The sequence below is a fragment of the Trypanosoma equiperdum genome (assembly GCF_001457755.1).
Source record: "Trypanosoma equiperdum strain OVI genome assembly, contig: ctg_896, whole genome shotgun sequence".
Classification (NCBI taxonomy): domain Eukaryota; phylum Euglenozoa; class Kinetoplastea; order Trypanosomatida; family Trypanosomatidae; genus Trypanosoma; species Trypanosoma equiperdum.
Window position 1 is genome coordinate 110,935 of NW_027124860.1, and position 20,496 is coordinate 131,430.

Here is a 20,496-nt window from a genome sequence, read left to right on the forward strand (position 1 = left end):
ACATGGGCCTATAATCGTACCTCTATTCTTTGTGTTTTTTTTCCTCTTGTTACCCTCTCCCTTCTTGCCTTTTGGCTTTTGTATTACTAGAGTGCCATAGCTTTTTTTTGTTTCCTGTATTTTTTTATTTTTCAATTGATATGCTGGTTTTCAAACGGGGGAGTCCTCCCTCCTCGGTTCTTTAACCACATCTCAAGCATAGTTGCTGAGTTCTATGTTATCCTCGGGAACTTAGCGTTTCTGGTGTTTTTAATTTAAATTAATTTTTTTTTACTTTAAAGACCCTTGCAGCGGCACCATTCTTGCCTGTGTTATTCCTTTCGTCTCTTCATATTCTCTGCTGTATGCTTCTGTTGGGGGAGTCTTTGGCGAGGTGTGTGAGAGGAAAAAAAAATGTGATCATGTGAGTGATAACACGGATAGTTTCTATTATTCACTGTCAGAGAGGAGTTGAAGTGAAAGAATGCCGCTGTTGGGACCAATTTGTCCCTTTTGTTTTCTTTTATCCTTATCTGTTCCCCCTTTTTTGTTTCATTTGCGTGTCGTTATTGTGAAAATGGCAGAGGGAAGTGAATGTGACATGTTTTCTTCCCTTTCCCTCCTGACGTGTCTCCTACGTTCGATACATATACAAATATGTTTGTATATATATATATATATATATATTTGGTCCGTCCATATCTGCTCCTTCCTTCGTGTGGGGATGGTGAGAGGTAAGGGAAAGAGGCAATGGCGGTGGTTACAAGTGATTTACTTATTTAACTATTTTATGTGAGCGTGTTTCCCGTCTAGTAACTATGTGGTGTACGGTAGAGGGAGAGGAGACCTGGTTTATGCGAAAACAGTGTGGGAAGGGTATTGAAGTGTCATTAAATACGGCTACTTGTTTGGCTTCTCCTCGTAGGAAGATGCGCTTGTTGGTTGTGCTTCGCATCCACACGTTTTCTGCTCCCCTCTGCATGCGTACTTTTGATCCTGTTGCACCAAATAAAAAAAAAGGAAGGAAGGAAGGAAGAAACCACTAAGAAAGCCGAAAGGATCGTGCGGGTGCGGTTAGTTGCGCCAAAGGAAGGGATATTTGCGTGGCGTTTGCGGTCTCTTTTATTTGGTTTCGTCTCCGTTATCCCTTTTTTACCTTGCGGGGCTAGTTGTTGGGGCCACTATTTCGATATTCCCCTCTCAGTGGATGGAGAGCTTCTCCCCATTTCGTGTGGTCGGAAGCGTATGTGGTGAGCTGCCAGTCAGTAGCACAATGTTATACGGCGCACCGCAGTTGATGGTTGCCACAGGACGCACATTTCAGTTGTTTCGGGGGAAAGAACTTACAATGCTTCGCGGTGGGCCGCACTTTGAGAAGAGGGTGAGGGCTGTAACACAGGCAGGGAAGTATCGTTTTGTTGCCGAAGGGCCTCGGATTCATGCATTTGTGCATCACAAGCCGCTCTGGAACTGCATGCACAACGACGTTACGCAGAGCAGAGTGGATCACATTCTTGCTGTGGATGATATTCTTTTCTGTGTGGGTAACGATAAACGCGTAGTGGTACGGGAGATAAAGAGCGGGAACATGCTCACAGAGTTTCTTGTTGATGGTAGTGAGGAGACACGCGCGATGATTACCCCTGCCGGATACAACAACAAACTTCTTTTGGCGACTGCACAGGGATCACTGCAGTTATACAATTTCAAAAGCGGTGTCTGCCTGTGGCGCGAAAAGCGAGAGCCTGGTGCGCAGATCACGGCTCTAGCGGCAAGTAACTTCAAGGACATCATCGCATATGGCACAAGCAACGGCCGTGTAGTTGTTCTCAACATGGCTACTAACGAGGATATCATGTCATTTGACCAGGAGGAGAGAGGTGCCGTGACTGCGCTGGCGTTCCGAACCGACAAGGATGTCCTCGTCGCCGGGTCTAGCTCCGGCGAGGTGGCGATGTGGGACCTTGAAAATGGCTGCCTTGACGGTCTTCTGACGCGTGGCAAGCAAGTGAAAACTGAGACGGAGGTGCTGGAGTCCCCACACACCAATACCGTTCACTCCATAGTTGTTCTGCCAACAGAAACTGCCACCATTGTTACAGCTGGAGCTGACAATGCATTGATGCAGTTTAGGTTTGACACTGTAGACGGTCTTGGCGTGCTGGTGCGTGAGCGTCGGGGTCATATGGGGAGCTGCACAGAGGCTAAGTTTTATAACAGCGACTTGCTGCTGACTGCCGGTACCGATCGTTCGCTCCGTGTGACGCACCTATTTTCCGATCGTGCGTCATGGGAATTGTCTCAGGGCCAGTTGGGCCGACGGGGGCGCGAGAAGCAGATGGGACGTGAGGCGATGAAGATGCCACCTGCTGTTGCTATTGCCAGCTGCACTGCAAGGAACTACCAGTGGGCGAGCATTGTTTCTATTCATGAATCTTCGTCAAAGATGTGCGGCTGGCGCATGGACACTCGTTCTCTAGATTGTAAGCTGAGCGGTATTAAGACGTCGATGCACATCGCACGTGCCGTCGCCATGAGCGACTGCGGGAACTTTGCTGTTATCGGGTACTCGAGCGGTGATGTATCTGTTGTCAGTATTCAGAACAAAGGCGTACGGCAGTTGCTTGACTCCTCACTGAAGCCGGACGACCGGGCACACTGTGGTTCAGTGGAGTGCGTTGAGGTGGCCTGTGGAAACAACATTGTTGTAACTGCAGGTCTTGACTCGATGATTAAGTTGTGGAGTCTCTTCACCTGTCGCCTCCGCACCGTCGTGAAGACTGATTGTCCTTTGCATAAGTCATGTATTCATCAACCGTCGTCTCTCTTTATTGCCGCGCAGCACTTCTCCATTCGTGTATACCACTGCAACCCCGACATTGGGCTTACAACCCAAGAGTTGCGCGTGCCCGTACGAACGTTCAGTGGCCACACCAGCCCCATTACAGCCCTAGCCCTTGCGCCAGACTCGTATCGTTACGTAGTGTCGGCATCTGGCGATGCAGCACTACTTGTTTGGGATCTTGCCTCCTCTGCCTGTGTCGGGCAGTACCGCCTAGCTTCTCCGGCCATCTCACTTGCCTTCCACCCAGATGCTCTATTTATGGTCTCTACGCATGCCGGTGAGCGTGGTGCCTTCCTTTGGTCAAATAATTTGCGTTATGGCTTTGTTCCAGAGGTAATAACGGATCCGAGGGCGCGCAGCGTGGAGGAACTGCCACAGCTGCACTTTCCTACAGCTCATGGCGCCGCGGAGGATGCAGAGGATGATACTGTTGACAATGCTGTGAAGTGTGAGAAAGGGCTCCCGGGTTCAGGTAATGAAATCAAGGAGGAGGGTGAAAGCGATGGTAATGATGATGGAATGTTGGGCGACATAGCGGGTGCTGGTGGAAACGCTGAGCAGGAGGTAGAGCTTTTTGACGCCAAGAAGGATACTGCGTTAATGCAAATTGAGAGGGAAAAAGTAAAATGGGCTGAGCTTGATGAGATTATTTCCGGTGGCATGCGCCTAGCTGGCGTGCCCCGCTCCATGTGGTTCGACCTTACCCTGTTGGAGCAGATAAGGGAAAAGAACCAACCGCTCCTTCCACCCAAGAAGCGCGACGTTCCCTTCTTTCTACCAACCACGCAGGAATTGCGTCCCACGTTCCTTGTTGCAGCTTCAAACTCAAAAGATAAGGAAGCTCTTGTATCGCGGGTGGTGAGTGCCCCGATAGCCCAGCTCACGCCGGTGCAGCAGATGCTTGTGCGGAACGAACATGATGCTTTTTTGTCGTACATCCTTTCCCTTGGTTCACCACAGGCTGTTGACTTGGAGATCAAGCGTGCGGTCGACTATGTGGAGGGTTGCTCTTACACGGAGAAGGAACTGGAGCGTATTAAGGACTGCCTGCATGGGCTGTTGTCATTTGTGGCGGAGTGGCTGAAGCGGCGCGAGAATGTCGATTTGGTACAGGGCATATTGGCTGCCGTCATTCATTCACACGGCCCACTGATAACAAAGTGTGGTGCCGAGTTAATTAATGTTCTTGAGGAGCTGGCAGAGTTACAGAACTCGATACGATATAGCGTAGATCACCTCATTGGGTACCCAAGCTGTCTGGCAGGTACTTTTTCGGGGTCACATTTCTAACTGAGATGTACGCGCGCGGATTGTTGGCGGCGCCTGCAGTCTCAGCAACAAATGTGAAGGAGACTTTGCGGTTCGATGCGGCCACAACCAAACTGCGTCCCGACTCTTAATGCATCTAAACAATCGATATAAAGTAAGAAAAAATAAGTAAGCGATAATGCCGGTTGCGAGTAAAAGAATAATCACACGCCGGTGTGTGAGTGGTGGGGGAAGTTCACAACAAACGAAGACAATGTTGGGATGCGTGTCTTTAGTTCATTAAGCGTTGACGATTGTGAAACACGCGCTTTTCTGCGAACTAGTGTTGTGTTTTCGTATGCATGTTCGGCCCTCTTTCCTTCAAGAACCAATTTTGTCACTACTGTTTTTTCTCTTTATCCATCCACACCAGAACTGCCCTTGGTATCCACCTGATTTTTTTTTGTGTGAACATCAACTCCTTACTCACACGGGCATGTGCTTACGTACGTCTGCGCAAATCACGCTTCAGTAGGTGTATGTTTAGTGAGTCTTTGTACTCGTTTCACACAGTCTCTGCTGACAAAAACCAAAGCAACAACCAGAAGGGCTTGTTGGAGGATGAGCCATGTCAATACTCAAATGGAAACAATGAGCCTGGAAGTAAAGCAAAAGGGAACAGGGATCATGAACTTGTTGGAAGGTGGGGGAGCCCACGACACGGTGGAGGCGTTGGGGTTAGAATCAGCACGTCCGTTTCTGGGAAATTTGACAAACGATGTCCAAAACCTAGCGAAGGGTACGTGCCACCACACTATGTTGGTTTACCGAAATATTGGTTACCAAATGAGACCTTTCATCCGGAAATAAACCCCCGAAGTCAACGCATCACCAAGTGGGAAAACTATGTGGGAAATAGTGAGCGCTACCATGCGATTTGCGAGCTCGTGAAGGAGTTGTGGCTTGCGAACGCGCCTGTCAACGGGAACGAGATGGGCATCGATGGTGTGAACGGTGCCCTACGGCAACTGGGTATCGAGGTGTGGTCTCCGCTCGCAGAGAATTTTTTCTCGGAGCTATCGTTAAATGAAACAAATGGACAGCGACTTGTGGGATACAGTGCCTTCAAACGCGTATTTGTTAGGGAACTTCAGGCCCTCTTAACTCCTTCATCAGGCACCAATAGATTGGATGGTGAGGGTGTCCCAAGGGGTGACACTTGCGGTGTGCGGTTATGTGACCCCAATACGATATGTTCAAGTATACAAACGCTTAGAAGACATCAAAGCACACAGGGAGCATCAAGCAAAAATACAGTGTCGTCTGCTGCAACTTCCTCTTCGTTCCGGCGCACTGCCGCTGGTGAACCTTCGGTTGGGTGGCCGGGCATATCCGATATTTGCTCCGCACTCTCTGGCCACGATCTCTTGGGTGTAACTGCGGCCGACGTGTACCTCAGTCCTGATAGTAGGAGACGGTCATCCATCCTGGGTTCGTCATCTACAGGTACTGATGCACTGCAACGGGTGATGGGACGGGGCAACCAGGGCTTGTACCCTTTGCCCATCGGTGCAAACGGTAAAACACTGGACGGGGTGTCTGTAGTGAGCAGAATGTCTATCGCCAATTCCTGTGAAGGTGACTCCTGCACACCCGTTGCTCGTTCCAGACGATCGTCTTCGCATCGGAGTGCACTGGCGGTTGTTACGAGTCCCAACAAGTGCGAAGGGAGAAAGTTGCGAAGGGCGGATGAGGGCTCTCCAGAGGCCGCAGGTGCCCAAAGGAGGGGTAGGTCAACCACGAAAACGAAAGGAGGTAAACAAAAAACCCGTCAGAAGTCTAGAGGCTCGTCCGCTACACCACGGCGACCTTCGCGGAAAAGCAGCTCGAAGAGGAGAAACCGTAGCGGCTCGAAGAGGAGGAACCGTAGCGGCTCAAAGAGGAGGAACCGTAGCAGCAGTAGCCGTGGTAGGTTGCCGCAAGAGTGCGAGGGACGTGACGATTCAAGCACTTCCCTTTCATCTGTGAGAATTGTGAAGAATCCTACCGGGACGCAGCGGGACGGATCAGTGGTAGAAGACGAGAGCCATTACGGCCCCTGCGATGCAGCGGGAAGGGGGTCGTATCGTTCACGCGTAATGACCCTTCACCGTTGGCGGAGAACTTCACCACCTGTGTTATGCGTGGATGTAAGGATGCCCGACGACAAGAGGGGTACCTTTGATGTTTACAGGGGTGACACTGTGGAGGGGCTTGTGGGCGACTTCGCGAGTGCGTACAACTTGAGTGATAGGTTAAGCAAACGCCTGGAGAGGTTGCTGGCAAGGAAGCTTGAGTACTACAAATGGAAACTTTGATGTGAAAAAATAGCTTGAAACTGTACTTGTGGGGAAACTGAAGTTCCCAGTGATTATAGATAAGGTTGAGGGTACGCGGTCATACACGACTCTCCCTCCTTTATAAAAAATGTTCATAGGGAGGAGGCGGCCGTCCAATATATAGAGAGGCATAGATATGGTCGCTTTTAGCTGTGAGTACGGTTTATAAAACTGTATCTGTACGTATGCTCTTCTCCTGTAACACTGAATGATGCTTGCTTGTCAATCATTAATATCTAAGCAGCCTCTGGGCGTGCTCTAAGTAGGATGTTTCAGTTTATTGGTTTACGACTCTTCCTTGAATCAAAAAATATATGAAAGTGTCTTTAGGGACCGTGTTTGTGTGTGTGTGTGTGGGGGGGGGAATCTGTCTGTTCAAGGTGAATGGCGCTCCGCACGTTCTCCCTACCCTTTTGCCGAACTGTTTCTCTTCCTCTTCTTCACTTCTTTTTAAACATGTGCCTCCATCACCGGCAATTTACTAAAGAGAGACGCTTCCTTTTACCGTAGGATATACCATAGCTGCGGAGTGGAAGCGGTCCGGTATAAGTGGGGTGGAGTGAGAGATAGGATAGGCGACAACCACTTAACACTTGCAATGACTAGCAGGAAGCGGCCGCGGGAAGCAGCTACATATCATGACATTCGTTTGATGTGTCAGCACGCGAGGGAACGGGAGGCGTTGCTACGCACGGGGCCGTTCTTTGTGGAGCGCATTCTGGCGCCCCGTCTTGTGGGTATTCATTACAGAGTGGACGGTTTATTGACCGACCCCAGTCGGTTGAGCCGTGACAGCGAGGTGCGTGTGCCACTAAAGTGGCGGCAGCGGTGCCAAGGACTACTTGCACTACCTCAACACGCACAAGTAGAGGGTTTAAAACGACATTTTGGTTCGATGAACGTCGATGATTTCCGGACTGTGATCCCGTCACCAGTGTATGTCGCGACGAGGGGTGAGAGGAGTGGCATAAATGTTGCGGTAAGGGCACTAGCCCCTGTAACAGACGTGGTGTTTGACATGGAGGAGCAATTTGCCGTTGTATGCCAGCGGCGCCGCTTCTCTACCTACGCAATTAGCAGTTGGATGGAGAGTTTAGATGTACCTTCCATTCCTGGTGCTGCAGTCCCTCTAGTTTCAGTTGAGCCGCAAGGCTTCTCGAGTCTCGGGTTTGCCCTCTCAGCGTTGCAATTTTTGTCATCTTCACTTCATGTTATTGCCGGTTACCATAGAGCCCCAGTGGTGGATATCTTTGACTTGGAGAATGTTGACGAGGAGACGAGTGAGCCCCAGCAGCGGTTCAACCTGACGGATGTGAAGGAAAACGGAAACGTTGAGGATGGTTCAAGCGCCTACGCAAACGATGTTATGCCAATGGACAGATACGTTAGTTTGGGGGCGCTGTCATCAGGGTTGTCCGTGTGGTTAGACAGTCGTAGCGGAAAGGCGGAGGCATGTACTGGAGTCTTAACGCGCCAATACACTATTGGGGCCCACAACCGCCATACGGGCCGCCGTGATCCACTCGCATGCGTAACCTCCTTGTGCCAAGGCAACCCTGCGAACATACTTCTAGGAACGGAGGCTGGAGCGTTGCAGCTGTGGGACGTGCGTTGCGCCAGAGAGTGCGTGGCCCAACATATGACATCGGCGTCAATCTGTCGCCTCCATCCATCGTACTCATATCCCCTGCGCAACGTTGTGTGGCTTAACACGTTAGCGGGCTGCGTGGAAGCTGTAAGCGTTGGACAGAGCGACATGGAGCTGTTGGCACGACGTCTGTGCCCGGACTTCCAGCGTTCATCCTCAACGTTTCATTTACCGCCACCACGTCTCTCCTTCATGGAGTCCTCTGGGGTTGTGGCTTGTCCACACATATCTTCCGGCAAACTGTTGCTTTATGATGGGAGTTCCTTGGTAAAACAGCCGAACAACTCTCGCACACAGTTATCTTCATATAATAGAGGTGTGGATGGAAAGGACAACGAGTATGAAAACGGGCATTGTAGCAATTTTGGTGGTTTTCTTCGGGAGGCATCCTCTTCCAGTGAGGAAAGTGGAGAGCGTGAAATTCCGCTGCTGAATGCTCTGCCCTCTGAGGCTAATGCGCTCGTGACTGCATGCACCGTGTGGAGCAACCGCGATATGTTCGTGCTTGGGGATGAAACAGGCCGAGTGCAGCTCCTGTAATATACAAACTCGTAGAGAGGTAGATGGGCATTGTCTCCCGTTGTCTGTCTTACCATCATTTTTCTTCACGCATATGTCACTACTTTTTTATACACCAGTCGGTGGCGATTGGTTATGTTGTCACGCACGCTCTTTATACATAGGAGCGCCTTGTTACTTGTACATTCACTTTGCATGAACACACGTGTGTGTGGTAAAAAAAAAAGCTATGGGGATGCGACAAGTTTATTTGTGGTGATGTTGACAACAGTGATAATAGTGTCAGGGTTATGTATTGTTCTTTCCGTGCCATTTACCATCTGGGACTTAGGTAGGCTTAACTAAAAATTACTCAGAGAGGAACGTTAAACGCAGATGCTCCGTCGCAGTGGTTGCTTCCTCAACATGGGGCTGGGGGACGAGTACGTGAAAAAGGTGTTCAACAGCGTGGCCAGCAAGTATGATATGATGAACGATGTTCTTTCGCTTGGCATACACCGCCTGTGGAAGCGCGAATTTGTCCGTGACTACGTACGACCGTGCCCTGGTGGATCGTACGTTGACGTCGCTGGAGGTACTGGCGATATTGCCTTTCGCATAATTGATGAAGTGCGCCAGTTGGAACGGGGACTTCCAGGCCTTACACCTCCCGACTTTCGAGGAGTTGGTGTGACGGTTGTGGACATTAATGAACAGATGGTTCACGAGGGAGAGGCCCGGGCAGCACGGGAAGGATATGATGGTTTGGAGTGGATTGTCGCCAGCGGGGAGGAGCTTCCGTTGGATGACATGCAGTTCGATGGCTACACGGTATCGTTTGGCCTGCGGAATTTCAGTGACAGGCCGAAAGCCCTTCGAGAAGCGCATCGAGTGCTGAAAGTGGGTGGTGTACTGAGCGTGCTGGAGTTTAGCAAAGTCACGTGCTCGCTGCTGCGCGTGCCTTACGACGTGTGGTCTTACGGTTTCATTCCACAAGCCGGCCGGATTTTGGCAAATGAGGAAAGCTATAGGTACCTTGTGGATAGCATTAGAGCCTTTCCCGATCAGGAGACCCTCGCAGAGATGATTCGGGAGGCGGGATTCGGTTACGTGAGGTATGATAATCTCTCTGGCGGAATCGCATGCGTACACACCGCAGTAAAAACGGAGGCTGTTCCAATACATAAACCTAAGTCAGAGGTAGAAAACGCTATGGCGCAACAGGAGCGAGTGGTAGAAGACAGTAAAGTGGGGGCTGCATAGAAAACTCTCCCGATTGAGCTGTGTTGTGCAACATTTGTTGAAAACATACAAGCAGAATTAAGTATAGTAGTCGCAGGGGAACTTTAATCATTCATATGCCACAAGGCGTATAATAGTGGTGGGCTTATATATTTTCTTATTCAACCCTTGCTGCATGCCGGGGCCTACGTTTTGTGTTCGTTGTAGCTCCACTTTGGCAACGGCCACGCTATGCCCTGTTACTTTTTTCATTATATTTTGCACGTCGTGTTTTAATCAATTTTGTATTATCCGGTTCATTCTTCATTTTTTCCCCCTCCCGTGCATTTTAGCGTGTAACGACGGCGGCGCCTGACCTAATCATTGTCGGCTGCACACGAGGTTCATTGCAACCGTCTAGAGAGTTACGAGGGGTGGTAGTGGTGAGTACCATAAAGGAAAGGGACCGAAAAAAAAATAGGAGGCAAACAAAAAACACACACTAGCGGGGGACGCATACAGGTATATATATATATATATATTACGCGCGCACAGAATTGGAAAGTCTTTTTTTTTCCGTAATCCTCCTGCGAGCAGGTAGCGGAGACACATAAACGAAGAAGGGGTAATTACAGTAAACGGCTCTAGGAACATACCCCACCCCTGGAACGCACGTAGAACGAGCATTAGAAATCGAAGTTCAAGGACTGCCGAGGAGAAGCACTACATTACGAAAACGCTGTACTGCGCGATCTTGTTTTAGTTTTTTTGGCCTGTAGCCTCTGTGGTAGCGAAAATCGACGATACAAAAAAAGAATAAAAGAAGCAACAGAGTGGATTGCCTGCCAGTAGGTTGAGTAAAAGAAGGGACGGGGCACAGTCATGTTCAATGTCTCACCAGCGAGTCGTGACCGCGTGCGTTCTGAGAGTCAGCGCACCCCGCGCCCCCGCAGCTCACTCTCCATGCCACGTGAATTGTCCTACACACCCGCCATATCTTCCATTCCTTCGAGCCTGCACACACCGTTTATTCAAAAGTGCTACGTTCAGGGGGACAATTCCACTGAGGGTCAGCAGCAGCAGCAGCAGCAACCGCCTGATCACATGACTGTCGTATTTGAAAGTGATAACATGCAACTGACAACAACAAGTTTGCTCGGGAAAGGTGGGTTTGGTCGAGTGTACGTGGCCCAGTCAAGTGGCGGGGAGTTGTGCGCCTTGAAAGTATCGTCGAAACAAATGACGGATGGTGACTGGGAGCGGTTGCGCAAAGAGGTGGCGCTTATGAGTCACTTCTCGCAGCACCCCAACGTGGTGAAGCTAATTGCTGCCGGTCGAGATAGGAATTTCGCGTATGTGGCGATGGAGTGCTGTGCGAGTCGGTCGCTGCATGACATTATTAACAAACATGGTCTCGAAGTGCCAGAAATTTTGTGGGTCGGCTATGCACTCATTGATACAATCGCTTTTCTGCACGCCAAGGGTTGCATACACCGGGACCTAAAGCCACAGAACCTTTTGTTTGACTTCGATGGAAACCTGAAGATAAGTGATTTTGGACTTTCAAGCAACGTTACCGAATCTGAACCACGGAAGACGGTTGCCGGGACGGCAATGTATATGGCACCCGAAATTGCTGGCGCAGTGTATAAACGCATGACCAACGATAACAGCTCTAGTTCACTGCGCTACGGTCAGGAGGTTGACACATGGAGCATTGGTGTGGTGTTGTACGTCATGTTGACGCGCATGAACCCGTACGCGCAGGCGCTTGAAAATGAAGGTGCACACGAGATGAACAAGACGCAGAAGACACTCACCTTATTTAGTGCGGTTGCGGGGGCCGCTTGGCACTGGCCGGCGGGTTGGAGAGGCGACAAGGAACTAAGTGATGTTGTCAATCAAATACTGCATCGCAATCCAGCTCAGCGAGCCACGCTACAAGATATACTGCAGCACCCTGTTTGGGACCGACGGCCGCTTTCGTGTCCGCTCACGCTGCTGCAAAAACTGAATTTAGTCGAGCGACGACCGTTTACCCGAACCGGAGCGGTAGGCCGCTCATGCAGCCGTGCTCCTGAAGGTATGCAGCCCCAATATGCCACCAAAACGGCAGAAGTTGTGCTCCTAGAGGGGCTAAACCAAGTGATTCAAGTCGAAGAGAGCACTCGTACTCAACTCGTCCTTGAAAGCAATGAGGTGATAAATCTCATATTCGGAACCCTGAAGCTGCATGCCTCAGAGGCTAACGGAAGGCGGTTTATTGTGATAGATGAGAAAGGTTGCCGCAAGAACATCGAAGACATGTTGCTGACCACTCGCCCGGTGCGTTGTCGCAGCCATGAGTTAGTGTCGACAGCGGTGTGTGCAAAACAGCCCAAACGTGGAACAAGGGTCGGTTCCTCATTAAGGCCGCAAAGGGAATCCAGTGTTTTGTTGGCGGGTCCATTAGCTTTCGGCCAGACTCAAGATGCTGGGGAGATTGTCCGCGCAGCGTCTGACAGGTACGCTGTGGTGTTCAGTGGACGTGAAACCTCCACACGGTGGTCTCTCCGCAATGTCATCTCACTCCCTCGAGAACTTAACGCTGCAATTGAGGAGGTTACGTGCATTAACAAACACCAAATGAAGAAACTTATCAAAATACCCCTGGGTTATGTCGGGTTTGATTGCAACGTATGCGACAGTGCGATTGATGATATTAGTATCGAGAAACCAGTTTTTCGATGTCATAAGTGCGACTACGACCTCTGCATGAATTGTGCTTACGAGGGGAAAATAAAGGACGTTAACTTTGTTTGTGTTTCATGCATGAAAAAGTTTGCGTCCTCTTCAAAGCTCGAAGCACATTCAGCTAAGTGCCGTGGCCCAAGCATGAGCCCCTCGGCACGCTGCTCTTCCCGTCGAAACACGATGCTTTGGGAGCAATTGGAAAACGAGGGCGGAAGTCTGCTGGATATCCGGTTGCCTACCGAAACTAAACCGCGACGTAGTGCCCGTACATCTTGCCGTACCTCCGGTGGTCGAGAGTCGTCGGGTGGTCGCATTAGTATTGGTGACAGCTATGTACCAGGACCGGAGGACTTAGGCACAATGGTAGTAGCGCACCGTGACGCCAATTTCCCTGAAATGCCAAAATTCTCCACTCAGAGCGATAGCAAGGCAAGCTCCCCTTTCGGTGAGAAGGAGGGCGCTGATAAAAATTATAGGCAGAGTTTCTCCTTTGAACTTCCCCCTCAGGTTCGGCTCTCTAAACATCGTAGGGATAAGGGAGCGGAACCACGGAGTTCGGAAGAATTGCGCGAGATTGTAGAGGAGCTTACGCCAACACCTAAAAGGGTGCGTACAGAAGCACGGCAGAATTCTTGTGAGCCATATGCTCCCCAAGTGAATGACGCAGGCTTGGTTGTCGGCATTGCTGCGCGGTCTCGTGTTGAAAGGGAGGGAAGTCTGCGTGGGGAACAGCAATCCCGTAACGTCGTAGTAATCCGTGCAGACAACGCGGCGAAACCACAAGACCTGCGAAAGCAGTCTCAGGTTCCTCGAAGCGCTTCGTCAAGTCAACCTGGTAGTAGGATGGAGTCGCAAGCTATCGATACTCTCTCGAAGCCGGCCCCTAAGAATGTGGCAGTACGAGAGTATCGGTCCGCGTCCGGCCAGCGCGATCCACTGGTGCCGAGAACGTCACTGCCTTCAGCTCAGACTGGAGAAATTTTCGGTGCACCGCCTCTCCCACGAATCGTCACCTCCGGGAGGTCTAGCGTACCACGTTCAATGTCGTACACATTGCCATCTGCTGCTGGTGTTGCGCGACGCCAGACATCCCAGCCTTTAGTGAACTTACTTGGAGGGGTCCCTGTCGGGGCGTATGGGGGCGGATCTTTCAACCCCGGCGAGCGCAATGCTTCCATCAGCAACACCAACAGAACTGTTGGACCGGGGCAAGGTGGGACGGCGTACCTGGCCCTTCCTCGGGACAAGCAAAACCGGGATCGCTTTGTTGATGACTTCCTAAGCGGGGCGTGGGTAAGGGTTTACTCTTTCATTGGTTCTGAAGTTGTTGTGATGTATTATTCTGTGCAACCCGGTAGGTACGGTGCCCTCTTCCCCACAGAGGAGGGAGCAGCTACGGCAGTTCTGGACATACACTCTAAGTTGGTGCTGTACGTGCCGCGTATGGATAAGGATACCGTTACTCGGACCCAGTGCCATCCGAATGTTCTAAGTTTCTTTCAAGACGAAATACGCATTCTACCCGCTACAAGTGCAGAGAAAACCCTCGGTGGTGTGCTTCGTGGCATAATGGGTTTCGTTAGTGAACTTACGAAATGTCGTGGGGAGGGAGAAAAGTATGCAGCAGCGCAGTCTGCATACATTCACCAACGTGAGAAGGGTGCGGTCCCCGCGGGCACAAAGTTCGCGTATGTGAGAAAGGCGTTCCCAGATCCAGCAGGCTCTTTCGTGTTGTTCCGTTTGTCCAACCTGCGGTCGCAGGTAGTTTTTAACAACGCACTCCTAGACATCCGTTGGCAAAGCGACAAGAACCATAATGTTGGGCAAAAGTACTACGTGCGGCCCAACGGCGAGGCCGGACCATTTACTGCGGAGCACTCAGGTATCCTCAATCACGTAAATTTGGTGATGCGCAACGTCTACCGGAAATGAGAAACTCACAAGTGAGTTACTCTTCTGCTGCCACGTGCGCACGCACGCTTCTGTGTTCGGGTACTTTGGTGTGTCTGCACGGCTCCGTATGCATATGTGGTTGCTTCAGTGCGATATCCAGTGTCCGACCACCTCGTTGGGGAAGTAAAAAGATTTGCGTGATGAGAAAACCACCTGTGGGACACCGCGGTGAAATCCGCAGACGCGATACTGGAGTCCACAGTTTGAGACGCTTACTGTGTAGCTTTCATTTACGTTCACTTAAGATTTTGTTTTCCTTTCTATAACTTTTATCTACAATTTTTTGTTTTTACCCCGCAACTTTGTGTTTATTCACATATCTACAAATAGATTTAGAGGCCATCTGAGGATGGGGGTCGAAAATGTGGGAAACTTGTTTTGCGTGTTCATTGTGTGGGAAGGAAGTGGGGAAAGGGAAATAGACATAGAATGGTGTCTGGTCGTCTTTAATGTGCGTGCGAATTAAAACTGTTGCGACGACGTGCATTTGAACGGACACTCCCTTTTTAGCCTAGAGGCCCGCTTGTGAGGGGCCAGTGGGCCACGTTTATTACTATTATGATATATATATATATATATATAACTTTGTTTGGCTCGTCGTTACGCGAGGTATGCAACCCTGTGAACAGGAACAGGGGGAATACGTTGATTTCTGCTTTTCGGCTTGTCGTTTCAGTTTCAATCATTAACTTTCTCATTGGTTGGGTGACGTATTTGATCCTCCCTCGCTCTCGCTCAGCACCCCATTCTCAATATAATCTGGGCCGCAGTAAAACTTGTTTCTTCGGTTACTTTCATCCACCTTTCCCCAGCGCCTTCTACGTTTGTTTTCCAGGCACGGAGGCGTTTTGAGTGCTTCGCCACCCATTGTGTCCTATTCGTTTATTCCGGCAGTGCTCACCACCTTGTGCACGATTTCATGCTTAGACGAGCCAACTAGACGGAGGAGCTAGTTCCTGCAGGAAAGGGGTGTAAGTGGGTGATCTGAAGCATTGGCACATCAGTTTTGCTAGGTACAAAGTGCTTCCACCTGTTTTGCATTCAGTTTTTTACTGCCTACTGCCTCGCGCACCTTCCTTTCCCCTTAATAGTCTTGTGCTGTTTTTTAAAAAAATTCGATAGCGCTTGGCATCGCCCGTAGAGGTAGGAAAGATGCCACGCCACCACACGTTGCCTGTGGGCTTTCGCGGGTCACGGCACTCCGACAGTTGGACGGTGGGATTCTGCAGCAACGAGCGCGACCGCTTACACCACGACGTTGGTGCCACAGAGGAAGTTGGCACTGTGTGTCAGAGGCCTGAGCAACCGCCCAATCGAAAGCCGTTGTGGCGCAACCAAGCAGGACACCGTCGGTGCCGCTCGAGTAACAGCTACAGCCCCGGTTGTCATCCCGTTTCCTCCACTGGTGTCCAACTGTTTTCAACTTTCTTCACAACACCACGGGAGGCGTTAAGGGTTCTGGAGCAATACGTTCCCTCACAACAGCCACAACAGCGCCGCAAGCGCACAATCAGGGGGCAGCGCCCGGTTTTTGCAGGGACCACCAAGCAGTTGAAATGTGACGATCCCCGCGTTTGGAGAACTAGCGAGGATACAGAAGCGCAGCGATCGGAGGGGGAGTTGGTACAATTACTGAACACGGCGCGCTTACTCTGCTCCTCACTGCGACAAACCACTGCTGCGGTCACTAGTGTCCGAGCGGGTGTACATGTTCTTGTGAGGCAGAGTCGGAGTCTTACCCTTTGGATTTCGCCACTATCATTCCTCGCAGCTACTCGCGAATTTTAGGTGTGGTTTTTCATCTAAACAAGTAAGTTCACTACTCAACTGAAGACAACGGTCTGTAAATATGTGGTGTGCCCACCGCAGACCTTGTATAGGTACGGTACATCAAATACAACGAACTCAAGTTTACTTTTTGGTTTCTTTCTTTACAGGATTGTTCACATACACGTTGAGGAAAAGGCCCTCTGGTTATTCCTCTAACTTTTTTTTTCAATTCAACCCATAGTATGTTGATTCCACAATCATTGTCTATCCCTTTTGTATGTTTGTATATTTTTAAGTGTTTGCGTGTGGCTTTTTCCTTACCGCGGTTTGTAGACTTGTTGCAGTGGTTATGGACCTGTGCTGTTGACGAGCCTGACGCTTTTAACTTTCTCATTCTCTGAAACTGTGTAACTATTTTACTGTTTCCACAATTCTAACCTGTGTAAGCTCATCCTATAGGGACTTTTTCCTTAAATACCACTCACTGGAAGGTATCTAAAGGCGTAGGGACACAGGTGCGTCTTTTCAGTCATTTCGTGCACCAACGTAGAAGAGGGGGGAGGCACCTGAGGAGTGCATTTGCAACTGTTGCAAACCGCGACCAACGATGCGAGTTAAGCGGAAGAACGCAGCAGCCGAAGGTGAAAAGGCCGAAGCAGCGCGACAGGCGGAGTTGCGCAGGTATGAAGAAGAGCAGGAGCGCCTCTACAAACTGGAGCTTGCCGCCCGTGAGGCACTCGAAGAAGAATGGACCCGTGCAATGGAGGCGCATCGGCAGCGGGAGATGGAGCTGCAGCGCGCCATAACAGAGAGGGAACTGCGGCGTGGCTTTGAAGAACGCGAAAAGAAACTAACTGACGAACTGCACGGCAAGGAGGTAGAGGTGCTGGAACTGCGGGCGAAACTCTGCGGACTACAGCAGGGCCTTACGACCATCCAGCAGGAGCGCGAATCGGTGATGCGTCGCCTGTCTATGGTTAGCAATGAGCTCGAACTGGCGCAGATCAAGTACGTGGAATGTGACTCACTTGTAGAGAAGACTACTAATGAGTACAGCGAAAAGCTGCGGGAGGTGGAGCGGGCACGCGACTCTCTCATGGAGGACCACCAACAACTCCGTGCAGAAAACGAACGACAAAAGCGAGCGTATGAAGATCTGGAAAATCAGTTCAACGAAGCCAAATCAACGTACTTAGCGAAGGTTGATGAGCGGCTCGAAACCGTTGAGCCCCAAAGTGCCGATGCAGAGACTGCTCTGCTTCTGAAGGTGCTCAATGAAGAGGTAGAAAAACACCGCGAAACCGCGCGGCTCCTGCAGGCAGAGCTCGAGCGTAAGGGCCGCGATGAGGAGAAGAGCAGTGTGCTCGTCACCTTGCTCAACTCGCAGCTGGAAAACACCCGCGACGAGGTGAAAAGGCTGCATGAGGTGTCAAAGGGAAGACTTCATCAGTTGGAAAGCGTTCAGAGCCTTCTAGATTCAGAGAGAGAGAAGGCGAAGACTCTCTATCGTGACCTTGACGTCGCTCACGCTGAGGCAACGGTGGAGCGACGGCAATTCAATCTTGAGATTGGTGTACATAAGGCGCAGGTGGAGGAACTCACAAAAGCACTTCAGCGAGCACAAGGTGAACTTGCAGATACCAAGAACGAATTCGAGGTTTATAAGAACAAGTCAATGGAACGTGAACAGGGTGACCTTCAGGTGAACATCGCACTGAAAGCGGAGGTGGAGCAGGCTAAGAAGGATTTCACGAAGGTAAATGAGGACCTACGGACCGTAACCGAAGAGGCCTACACAACAAAAGCTGTCTTACGCGCTGAAGTCGATAGTCTTAAGGTTCGCCTTCAGAGACTACAGGAGAATGCTGAGAGGAGCGAGCGTGAGTCCTTTGAAACAATAGCAGTACTTCGAGCGAGTGAGGAAAGACTTCTGGAAGAAAAGAACTTTTCTGCGAAGAACCACGAGGAAATGACACGCTCCTTACGTGATGAGATTCGCTCTGTCTGCAATGAGCGTGATGTATTTAGGGCTGAGGTGGAGAAAATAACTGCGGAGAAAGTGGAGGTTGAAAGGGACCTTTATCAGCGGCTACTTCGCATGACGGCAAACCATGATCGGCTTCACGAAGAGGTGGAGAGGCTTACGGGAACGTACTCTTCTCGTGAGAAGGAATTCATCGAGAATGCCATATTCACCAATGCTGAGAAGGAAACATTGAGAGCGAAGGTTGAGGAACTGACCGCGACTCTCGAAAAGCGGAAGGAAGAGCATGCGAACCATGTACAGCAGATAACTACAGACCTGACGGACCTCCGTGATAGACTTGAAAGGGAAATATCTAAGCAGCAGCTTCTACTCAAGGCAGAAAAAGAGCGTGCAGAAGGTGCGGAAGAGGAGGTGTCGTCGCTGAAGCGTCAGGTTTCGGGTTATGTGGCAGAGGTAGGGCTGTTGAACCGCAAACGGGAAGAAATTGAGGGAACAATGAAGGCTGAGATACGTGACCTTCGTATGGAATTGGGTGCGGCGAAACGGACCATCGAACGGTTTGAATGTACACTCGGTGATTTCACATACAAGTCAATTCGAGAGGCAAACGATCGTCTGCTTCGCGAGGTGGAACATCAACGAGAAAAGATAGCCACACTTAACGACACTATATCTTCCATGAAGGTTGAATCGACCATTATGGAGACTTACAAGGAGAAGATGCTCTCCGAGCAGAATGAGAAATATTCTATTCATATTCAACACTTGGAGCGGTTGCGGCAGATGATAAACCCTCTTTTCTTCGAGTTGCGCTCAATTGTCGAGAAGCACGGGCTCGTTGGCCCCCTTCGGCGCGACCTAGACGCGTATGATGAGCACGTCCGCCGCTCCCGCATTGTTTTTTCCCAGCCAACGGCGAGCTCTCTGCATGTACAGGAGGAGAAAAACGCTACCAAGTCATCTCCTGCTGTTGCTAATTCTGTTGCAGCGGGGGCGGCATGTAAAGAGCCGATAGGTACGGATATGTTAGTCGGTCGGGGGTGCGATACGCTGCCAGCCGTAGCCCATCAGACAGCAGTCGAATATGAGAAACCCGAACGCATTGCTTTGGTTCCTCACAAACCTGCGACTACGCAGCAGGCAGTAGCGGAGCACGGCTATCACTATGTGTTGCCTCGTATCAGTTAATTGACTCCTCCTTTTAGTTCTCGTAGACTGCAGGTGACGGAGTAGACTTCTATGGGTACTTGATTCTTTCACACACTGAAGTGTGTGAAAGACAGAGAGTGAAGGGACTACACAAGAATGAAAATATTGGCACCAGAAAGTTCTTTACCCTCATGCTACTGCTCCTGTGTGTGCTTGCACGTCTTTCCTAGAAGAGAAGCAGCAAAAAGAAGAAAAGAGCAAATAAATCAGAAAGAGCATCTGGAGAAAAAGAGGTAAAAGATTTTTTAAAAAGAGGGGAGCGGTACCGCATAGTAATTTTAGAGAGAGTAATACTGAGTTACATGTATTTGTTTTCTTTTTTTTTTGCCGATTTTGTGCATACCACTTTTCCCTTTGTTTTGGTGTACTTGTAGAAAGGGACAATAAAGACGATGTCCCGCACGCGCCCTTACGCATTTTCCCAACCCCCAAGATGTCTTTTCCCCCCTGCTCACCCTCCCTTCTGTGTATGTATGTATGGAAAAAAGCTGCTTGGGGAGACTTTGAGATGCGCATGTACATGACTTTGTCTTTTTTAATCAGTCTAATTATGTACCCCCACTGTTAACTCATTACTACTACTTTCTGATGCAAAGCCAGTAGAGAATGGAGCGGAGATTTCAACGCAATGGGGGGTTCCTTGTTTTTTTTTCTTTTGTTGGAGGGGGAAGTAGGAGAAGAGACTCTGCGCCTCATTTTCAGTACTTGTTAGTCTCTCATAAATTTTGCGAGAGACAAAACAATCCCTTCGTCAATCTAACGGCTTCCAAACATCACAGAGAGTTGTGAACGTGGCTTCTGTGTTCGTACTGCACTTCATCTATTTCTGCTCCACCTTCCTTGCTCCCGATTCACATCTTTGCATGGTTGCCCACCGTTTGTGCATTGCCCCATGAACAACATTTAATCGGGTGGGAAGCCGGGCTCACTTTCAAATAAGGGGTCGGTGCGGGCGTCGCTACGAGTCCATTTGCAGCAGCACTGTAGAGTACACTAATATTAGTAAGACATTACCCTCACTGAATGT

General features: G+C 50.1%; 7 protein-coding genes across 7 annotated transcripts; all 7 read left to right on the forward strand.

Annotated features, from left to right (window-relative positions):
- Positions 1-1,186: 1,186 nt before the first annotated feature.
- On the forward strand, positions 1,187-4,114 carry TEOVI_000437800 (PQQ-like domain/WD domain, G-beta repeat/Utp21 specific WD40 associated putative domain containing protein, putative; the record flags this gene model as incomplete). Its single annotated transcript, XM_067227153.1, has 1 exon — positions 1,187-4,114. The coding sequence occupies one exon, from the start codon at positions 1,187-1,189 to the stop codon at positions 4,112-4,114; it is 2,928 nt and encodes a 975-aa protein (XP_067083254.1).
- Positions 4,115-4,611: 497 nt separating this feature from the next.
- Positions 4,612-6,429, forward strand: TEOVI_000437900 (uncharacterized protein; the record flags this gene model as incomplete). Its single annotated transcript, XM_067227154.1, has 1 exon — positions 4,612-6,429. The coding sequence occupies one exon, from the start codon at positions 4,612-4,614 to the stop codon at positions 6,427-6,429; it is 1,818 nt and encodes a 605-aa protein (XP_067083255.1).
- Positions 6,430-7,048: 619 nt separating this feature from the next.
- Positions 7,049-8,638, forward strand: TEOVI_000438000 (uncharacterized protein; the record flags this gene model as incomplete). The annotated part of the gene is made up of 1 exon (XM_067227155.1): positions 7,049-8,638. One exon carries the CDS (start codon positions 7,049-7,051, stop codon positions 8,636-8,638), a length of 1,590 nt encoding a protein of 529 aa, XP_067083256.1.
- A 354-nt stretch (positions 8,639-8,992) lies between these two features.
- Positions 8,993-9,859, forward strand: TEOVI_000438100 (ubiquinone biosynthesis methyltransferase, putative; the record flags this gene model as incomplete). Its single annotated transcript, XM_067227156.1, has 1 exon — positions 8,993-9,859. The coding sequence occupies one exon, from the start codon at positions 8,993-8,995 to the stop codon at positions 9,857-9,859; it is 867 nt and encodes a 288-aa protein (XP_067083257.1).
- Positions 9,860-10,699: 840 nt separating this feature from the next.
- Positions 10,700-14,482, forward strand: TEOVI_000438200 (kinetoplastid kinetochore protein 2; the record flags this gene model as incomplete). The annotated part of the gene is made up of 1 exon (XM_067227157.1): positions 10,700-14,482. The coding sequence occupies one exon, from the start codon at positions 10,700-10,702 to the stop codon at positions 14,480-14,482; it is 3,783 nt and encodes a 1,260-aa protein (XP_067083258.1).
- Positions 14,483-15,655: 1,173 nt separating this feature from the next.
- TEOVI_000438300 (uncharacterized protein) lies at positions 15,656-16,291 on the forward strand (the record flags this gene model as incomplete). The annotated part of the gene is made up of 1 exon (XM_067227158.1): positions 15,656-16,291. One exon carries the CDS (start codon positions 15,656-15,658, stop codon positions 16,289-16,291), a length of 636 nt encoding a protein of 211 aa, XP_067083259.1.
- Positions 16,292-16,880: 589 nt separating this feature from the next.
- Positions 16,881-19,448, forward strand: TEOVI_000438400 (uncharacterized protein; the record flags this gene model as incomplete). The annotated part of the gene is made up of 1 exon (XM_067227159.1): positions 16,881-19,448. The coding sequence occupies one exon, from the start codon at positions 16,881-16,883 to the stop codon at positions 19,446-19,448; it is 2,568 nt and encodes an 855-aa protein (XP_067083260.1).
- Positions 19,449-20,496: the final 1,048 nt, after the last annotated feature.